Source organism: Corvus kubaryi, unplaced genomic scaffold (genome assembly GCF_017639235.1).
Source record: "Corvus kubaryi isolate FWS band 111438036 unplaced genomic scaffold, C.kubaryi_AGA036_p1.0 split1-131, whole genome shotgun sequence".
NCBI lineage: Eukaryota > Metazoa > Chordata > Aves > Passeriformes > Corvidae > Corvus > Corvus kubaryi.
In genome coordinates, this window is record NW_024582073.1 from 19513532 (window position 1) to 19522271 (window position 8740).

The 8740-nt window shown below is 41.6% G+C and overlaps 1 protein-coding gene across 2 annotated transcripts; it reads right to left on the reverse strand.

The window, feature by feature from the left end:
• Nucleotides 1-215: 215 nt before the first annotated feature.
• CYTL1 (cytokine like 1) lies at nt 216-2990 on the reverse strand. Of its 2 annotated transcripts, none has more exons than XM_042053716.1 (4): nt 2725-2990; nt 2571-2615; nt 1082-1210; nt 216-890 (listed from the first exon to the last, which is right to left on the reverse strand). In XM_042053716.1, the coding sequence occupies exons 1-4, from the start codon at nt 2863-2865 to the stop codon at nt 807-809; spliced, it is 399 nt and encodes a 132-aa protein (XP_041909650.1). In that variant the 5' UTR covers nt 2866-2990; the 3' UTR covers nt 216-806. The 2 variants fall into 2 exon arrangements, with proteins under 2 accessions (XP_041909650.1, XP_041909649.1); XM_042053715.1 differs by having other exon boundaries at nt 2722-2986.
• Between the last annotated feature and the right edge of the window lie 5750 nt (nt 2991-8740).

An 8740-nucleotide genomic window follows, 5' to 3' on the forward strand; every position in this document is an offset into this window, starting at 1 on the left:
CACTAATTTCATCAAAGAAATTGTTTGCAGTATAGAAAAGTTCTATTAGTAGAAACTTATACATTGTCAAGTTATGCAGACACAACAAAGTTTGCACTGCTATGGAAACAAAGGTTATGCTGGGAAAAACAACTTGCAAGTGAATGTGAAAAGTAAGTTTATAAGAATGACACCTTTCAGCTTGATCTTGAAAGACATGTTGCAACACAAGCATCTTGGATTAGAAGACTGTTTTTATTTAGTTTTCCACAGACACATTTTTTGTCACCTCTAATCTCACAAATCTGACATCAAAAACTATCAAGATATATATTTGAGCTATTCAGGCAGAGAAATCTGCCAGTACAACGTTACTATACGTTCTTCTATTAAACATCCTACGAAAAACAAATATGGTCCCATCCATGCCCATCTAATACAAGAAAAACAGCTAAGTCAAGAGAGAATGTTAATCACACAGTTTTTTTCTTTATATGAGTCTAGTTATTCATAAAAGAGTAAAAATAAAAAATCTAGTTTCTGATGTTTAAACAAAACATACTTTATACGTTTGGCTAAGCTGAAATATCATACCTTGCCAAACGAAAAACTGCTCCCTAATGGTAGGTTCCCTAGCAGCTCAGTAGGTATGCAAGGTATGCAATTCATTTCCTGCCAAGGCAGAGAAAAATGGGTGGGTCCGAGATTATATTGCGAGTGTGCTTGAAAAAGATCTTAGTTGTTGATGTTATAGACTGCATATACATATCTTGACTTTTGGTCACGTCGAAAATTTCCCAGGCATAACTTTTGGGTTTAACTGTCTTTTAGCTCTCAGTGATGGAGTGTTCAATGGGAGGTGAAATGGGAATTTCCAGAGCATTACAGTCATCAGTGAGGAACACCAGGTCCTGGAGAAACAAAAAAAAAAAAAAAAAAAAAAGGAAGACTAACATTTATGAGAGGAGGAAGGCAGAAGACAGAACAACATTGAGAAGCTTGGGCCTGATCCAGTTTTGCTGGTCAGGGGACAGTGTGGAGACAAAAACGACTAAAAGCAGGGACTCTGTCCCTGCTGATGCATTGAAGCATCTTGACCTACCCTTCTACAGTAGGAGATCAAGATGGTGTACAGGCTCCGGGCTTTTTCCTTCAGTTTATTCACTTCAACCACTCTGTCACATCCGGGGTAGGCCACAAAATCACGGAGTTTTGCCAACACACAGTAATTCTGCAAAGCATGCAAAAGAGGTCTGTGTAACCCTGCACAAATACAGATTCATGTTTCTCATCCACCACTTCCAAAATTCTTACTGCTGTGGGGGAACCTTGAATTCCTACCTCGATGTACATGTAACCTATGCAGCCTTTAGTTATGAAAATTCATCATCAATATTTTATGACAAAGATGTTTGGTCCAAATAAGTGCTCGGAAAATTGCATATATACAGTTTTAGTCTGCCAGCTTATTTCTCACAGGCTTTAGGAGGTAGCAGTGCCAATACAATCAAATTGCTCCTGTAGTAGGTGGAGTATTCTACAGAATAGGTGCACTATTTCACTTTTTAGAGAGCACCTGATTTAGCAGATGAACAGATTATCAAGATCTCACAGACTCTATTCCTCTCTTCCTGTACAATAGGTGAAACCGTGACTACCAGTCCTGAATTTTTCAGAGTAATTTTTACCTCAGACTTTGTGCTACCAAAATAAAGCACAGACAACATGGACTTCACAACATCTTTGTGAAGCAGGTAAATAAATACCCCAGCTTTTGCTTTAAAGCCAGGGAAACTGAGGCACTGGACTCACATTTCTTGGTCTTTGCCATGATGTGAGACACTGGCAGCTCTGGAATTGGGATCAAGAGTGTCCTGAATTACAAGACTTGGTGTAGTGCTTACAGAAAATGTGTCAGACATTTCTTTTGTCTGAAATTTTCTGGTTTTTATTTACTCTGTTGAGCACTGGAAAAAGAAGCAAAATACATCAAATATCTCACTGCAGAACACTATGACACTAACTGTGTGCCGGAGGTTATTTTGTCTTAGCTAGGAGACAGCTACTGCTGTTTTTTCTCAGTATCACACTTCTGTATCCTCAGGCACACTTTTTTTCTGGATTCAACAAGCAGCTATTTAAAAGAGAAAATGCCAGCAAGGTATTCCTGCACTGATTTTTATTAAAACTACACACCAAGAACCACTCAGGATATAAAATGAAGTAGATTTATTAAGTGAAAAAAGTTTATTCTGGATTTCTTCTTTTAAACTATTATTCAAAGTTTTGTTGCACATATTTAATTTCTGTAAAGGCTCTGCCACAGTAAATTAATAGTGTGCATATGGTAATAACTTAAAAATATTGATTTCCTCATTTTAAAATTTTTAATCAAGTAAAATCTCAGAAAGTTCATAAGGATTTTAATAAAGTTCAAACTGAGATTATTTTTGGTCACTCATCTGTCTGGTTAATTAAGCTTTTAAAAATCCTTTAAAATCACTCCCCTGGGATATAATATTAAGAGCTATTCTCTCTTTTCATTAACTGCTTTTACTGCACAACAGTAAGAAAGAAGTGTGCAAACTTACGTGTATGTCCAAGTACAGCCTGGGCAGCGTCTCCACACATGAGTCCTGCAGGAAAGAAGAAAAACCTGTTGCAATTTTGTTTTGAGAGAAAACTGTGTCAGAAGTGGCAACCTGCAATGTCTGTTCAGGAGCTGTTTTTAGGTGGGCTCACCACAGTTTTGGAGGTCTGCAACTCCTTAAAGGACTCTGTGATTTCCTTGCTCAGAGACAACACCCTCGAGTAGCAAGTTGGAGGGGCTGTGCTGGCTAGCAGGGCAGCACAGAGCAGAGCAGACAGGAGCAGCAGCATCTTCATTGTGGGGAGTTTGTCCAGAAGAGGAGGAAGGGAGGGAAAAAATCACTGCCACTGCTTAGGTAGGTACTGCTGAGCGTCAATGAGTAAGTTAGACAAATCAGTCCTCAATTAAATAGTCTCCTGCATGAACAGGAAAAAAAGTCTGGGGGTGGTCCGAGCAGCAGCTTACTGCCGTCTTAAATTTCCTGCCAACCTATGAGGCAGAGCTGCAAGCACTTTCCTGCCCGGAGCAGGGAAAGGGGGAATGAGGGTAACAAAAACAAACACCACCAGCCCTTTACATTCCAGACAGAAAACAACCTAGTGAGCATCTCAAACAACAGAAATATGTGTAAGAAAGAGCACAGGGTTATCAAGTGTCATAGGCCCTAATCCCTTTGGTGCTTTGGCACATGCATCTCTTTTCTGAGCTGTGGGACTACAGAGACTGCAGATAGAGAGAAATCCTTCCAAAAAGCAAACTTCCCCAGCACAGGAAGGACATGGACCTGTTGCAGTGAGTCCAGAGGAGGCCACCAAGTTGATTAAAGAGATGGAGCGCCTCTCCTATGAGGAAAGGCTGACATAATTGGGATTGTTCTGCCTGGAGAAGAGAAAATGTCAGGGTGACCTAATTGCAGCCTTCTAGTACTTGAAGGGAGCCTACAAGAAAGATAGAGAGGATCTTTTTACAAGGGCATGTAGTGGCAGGACAAGGGGGAATGGCTTCAAACTGAAAAAGAGTAGGTTTAGACTAGATATTAGGAAGAAATTCTTTCCTGAGAGTTTAGTGAGGCACTGGAGCAGGTTGCCTCTGGAATTTGTGGATGCAACATCTGTGGAAGTGTTCAAGGCTGGGTTGGATTGGGCTCTGAGCAAGCAATCTGGTCTAGTGGAAGGTGGCCATGTCCAAGGCAATGTGGTTGGAACGAGACCATTTTTAAGGTTCCTTCCAAAACAAGCCATTCTATGATTCTATGATTCACAATTATCAATCAAAACAATAGTGCTTGTTATGGCTGTTTCGGGAGACCCATGTATTTCGTATTCACGGTCTCAAGCAATGTGAATACATCTCTATATGGCTGTGATAAGTGTATAAAAATTATTTTGCTTTCTGAGTTGAATTTCTGAGGCTTTGTTCTTTTATTAGATGCCAGACGGAGCTGAGAAATCCAGATGCTGGGATGCAGGCCTGAAGCTGAACATATGTTGTTTTATATGTTAATTGTCCTGTAAAATGGAGGTACCCTTGAATGAATAATTGGTTATTTTGAAAGTTATGCCACCCCCAACTTTTTAAATTCAAATTTTAGTAAGGTATTAACCAAAACAATAAAGTATCTGATGAAGTACTGCAATCCCCTGGCATTGTAGTACACCAGGAAGATTAATCTGAAGGTGGGAAAACCAGTTTTGGAGAAAAAAAACATACTCTGTATGGTGCAGAGGACTCTGACTTAAGTCCACCAAAACACCTGGGGGAAATAGGAGAGCAGGGCTGTATACTACTGTCTTGTTATGCACTTCTTTGCCTTCATAAAGAACAGTTGGTTTAGTAACGTCATGTACTCCTGAATGCTAAAATGGTAGATCCTTGGAGAATAAAGAAAAGTTGGGAATCCTGGTTGTGGGGATTTTAGGACCGGCCTTGGACTGCTGGGACTTATTTTCAGGAAAAGGAGTTGTCTGGACAAGTGAGTTAGGAGGCCAGAGGGAGACAGGAAGCCTTTTGAGAGGGCCCCAAGCAGCTGGATCATAATTCTAAGTGCAGCTACATGATGCACATCCAAGGAAAGGATCCTACTTACTATGAGTCTTGCTAGTAAAGAAACAGATTCTTAATCACCATCTCATTGCTGTAAAGAATAGCTGAGGATAGGAGTGAAATATGATCCTTCTATCACATTCATGTTTGGCAAGCTGCTGAAATGTAGTTGCTCTGCCAGAACAGCAGTTTTCTGAACAGCATAAATGCTCTCCCAGTACTAGAAGTCAGCAACCCAGCTGCTGCCAAGGATGACTTAGGAAAGCAAGGGCTGGATCTGGCTTCTCCAAAACACTTCATCAAATTAAAAAAACCCCAAAACAACTATTTTGTGAAGGTGGAAAATTCCTAAGATAATTTGCTGTGAGGTTTTTGCTCAGCTGCAGTATTCCTACCTTGTGGTTTCCCTTTGATTCCATATAACCTAAGTCAAGGAAAGTCACCTTTGACGGATGTCTGAGCTACCCTCAGAAACCATAGGATGTTTTATTTCCTGAAAAAACACAAAATACTGGCATTTAATTTCCTCACCTACATATTCTCCCTGGGCCAGATTACTTGCATAGGTGACTCTGACCCAAATGATTATTTTCCAATATCCAGTATCTCATCAGCACTATTGCCTATCTCAGTGTGCAGAATATGCAATTCAGTTAAATGATGACAAATACTTTCTTTTCAGTTACTTCTATTTGTAGCTCATCAGCAAGATTATCCTTGATCTCTGAGTACATTCAATTTATGGTCCAGATATGACTAAATAATTTTTTTCTCCAACAAGCTCAGTGGTGACTTCAGGAGAACTTGCAAGTGACACCAGGCACTAGGAGTCCTCTCAGTCTAAGGCACCTGGCACAACTGTGAAGCAGATACACAGTTACCAAAGCCCTTGAAACTCCAGAATCTTTTCAGTGGCTGTCTTTATCCAGTCACTTATGCAAAGCCACTTATTAATTCTGGTGCATACCCTGCCTTGGGCAGAGAAGGTCTTTAACAGGGAAACACAAGCTGTTCTTCACAAAGGCTAATAGCCTCTTAGAGGCAATATTCAAAATGGACATGGAAATAGAATTTAGAGCTACAGGAGGGGAAGGGGAAAAGGATCAAAATATATTAGAATCAAAACTTGCCTAAGGATTGCCTCTGTGGAGAAGCAGCTATTTACAGCCCTTCCTGTCTGTGGGACAATGCTCAGGCTGGCATTAGGAGGGAGCACAGCGGGAGTCAATCAGTGTCACCATATTTGTTATCACACTGTGGACATCTCCAGCACAGACACATCTTTATCATGCTCTTCCATTCAGTGAGCACGGGGGCTTCAAGGGCTCAGGACACACACTCTCACAGTTTTGCATTAACTCTTGATGCTGATGATGTCACTACATCCCTGAGTGCTCTTCACAGTGCATTTATTTGCTCTTATAAAAGGAATATTCCATAGAAAAGCAGACACATGGGCTGGGAAGAAACTGAGAAGCCTATCATGACATAACTGTGTATATATTTTTATTAAAAAGTTTTAATCTGTGTTGTCCTTTTCTTCCAAGTTACTGAAAACTCAAACAATAATACTTCTCTAAAAGTCAAAGGACTCACTATGCAGTCAGAAATTCTCCCATTTTTGAATAGTCTACTAGGGTGTCCAGCAACTTTTGACAAAAGCCCCTGGAAGCTGCTGATTTTTTAACACCAAAATCCACCTTCTTAATGAAAATACTTACTTTAAAATAGTTGGGGGCCATCATGAGACACCTCATGTAATGAATATAATGAAAAATAAAAAAAGTAAAATATAAAAACAATAAAACAGAGAAAGCTCTGTGTTTAAGCAGCACCTCAAAGCCCAAAGTGACTCAGCTTTTTGCTGTGATGAAGGTGCCACTTCTTGTTTCAAAGCAGGGCTAAACTGCCCTGCAAGCTCCCAGCTCAGCACAAGACTTTTTGGAAACCCTGGCCTCTTGTTTAAGGTCTTACCAGTTTGTCATGTTTTTCCTTGCTGTGAAACAGTACATTTTGCTGAGCCTTTCTGTAAACATCAGCTGAAATTCAGTGCAGAAGTTGTGCAGCCTCACACATTGCCCTGAGTCTGGGGGTGCTGGTGCACAATGCTGACAGATTCCTGGCACAGAGAGAAGCCTGATATGCCTGCGTTTGAAGCTGGGGTAATCCAATGCGTCTTATTTTCTCTTCCATGATGGCAGTAAGAGTCTGCTGACCATCTGCATGGCTTGGCCAAGCTATGAGACATAGACAAGGCAGGCAGGGTCTCAGAGCTGTCTCTGGGCTGGTGCAGCAATGCCATTTCCCCATGATAATTAAGCAAGAGTCTTTTTTTCCTTACTCAGTGGTACAGGCTTCTTTTTTCTTCACTGTTGCTGTTATTTAAAAAAATTTACATATATATTGAGGAAACTAATGGTACTGCTCAATAGCCTGTTCTTACATAAAATGGTTATGGAAGCAGGTAAAACCATCTGGGTCAGAAAAAGAAATTAGATGTTCTGAAATCTGTTGGTCTTGCTAGCACGAACCTGGCACTGGGCACTTTCCCTGACGAAAAACATATGGAAATGGGGAGCCCTGTGATCCAGGACACAGACAGGACAGCCCAGCAGACCTGGGGAGCAGGAATCATTTCCATGTGCAGCCTCAGACCGGTGACCAAATCATTTGCACTGTCTGTGCTGACCAGCCCTCTCTGCAGGCAGTGTCCAACCTGCCTTTGCAGCAGAGCAGGGGCTCAGGCAGCAGCATCCTGCACCCAGAGGGCACACGGGGCTCTGGATGATGGCAGAGCCCGAGACAGCTCAGAGATGTCCACACGAGCATCTGTCACTGCAGTGCAGGCGTAGCCTGGCTTGTCTCCATCCTGGCTGCTGTCTCCATAATGGGGATAATGGTATTTCCCACAGACGCTGTGGGAACTCAGCCATCAACACCAGGGAGACGGGAGATTATGCAGTTTTAGCCTTGTCAGGGATACTCTTTTCAGTGACTGCAAGGCGTATTGATTCAAGTAATGCAGGATTTAGAGGCTTAAGCCATCACCACCTTGCTAAGAAAAAGGCAATTTTAGCTTGGAGTAACTTGCAGACCTCTCCAGTGAAATAACAGTGGTGCTTTCAGCCTGGCTCCCTGTCTGGCCATGGCACAGGCAGAGCTGCCTTGTCCCAGTTACACACAAGTACCTTGTCTGGACTCTGCCTGGGCGTTGAGACCACTCGTGTATGAGTTATCCCAAGGTAATACCATTCTTTATTAACACTGCAGTCAGAGTCACAATAACAGGGCTTTGAGGAGGGAGCCTTGTTCAGGTTCAGAGCAGCAGTATTTCAAGTTATTCATGTTTTCCTGCTCTGCCTTGCCGTCCATCCTCCTCCCTCTCTCTCTCTCACATGCAAATGTGGTAGATAGCTCTAGGTCTTATCATTGCTGGTCAGCTTCCCACCCGCCCTAATTACCCTCGTGATGAAAAATTATGTCAGCCACCAAGGAGTGTACCGGGGGTGATATAAATAAATGTATTCATCTACCAAATTTGTCCTGGATATAAGCCCTCCAGGGAATTCAAATGCTGAAAAATGCAAGGTCTAAGCTCTCTGCTGTCCCTCCAAGGAGTTCTTGTCTACGCTGTGGTTAATATACAAGGGGATGAGTGACTCTATTTTTTAGGACTGGTATTCCAGCACCTTTCAGAAGAATTATGTCACTGAAAGAAAAATGGATGAGACTGAAAGTGCAGCTCAGTAAAACAATCCAATCCAAGCCAAAGAAGAATCCAAAGAGACTTTGCTGAACTACTGCCTACACAAGAGCTTTTTAGTAGCTGCTTAGCATGCTAGCAGGCACAGTTTCCTACTTATTCTTGCCTAGAAAACTGCAAATGTCACAGCTTATGTTGTTGTATATTTCTAGATACAAACAATAGTTCTTTCAGCAGGCTAGAAAAACTGCAAGGTAACATAAATTCTCATCTCAGCTGGCAGAGAAGGTAAGGTACAACTCCACACAATACGTCATGTCTTCCTAGTTCTGCTTTCTTTCTGTACGTGGCTTTTTGAGCTTTATACTTAAGATCAGTGGAAGAAATCCTGCCATCTCTGAAATCAATAACACAAGTCACAGACT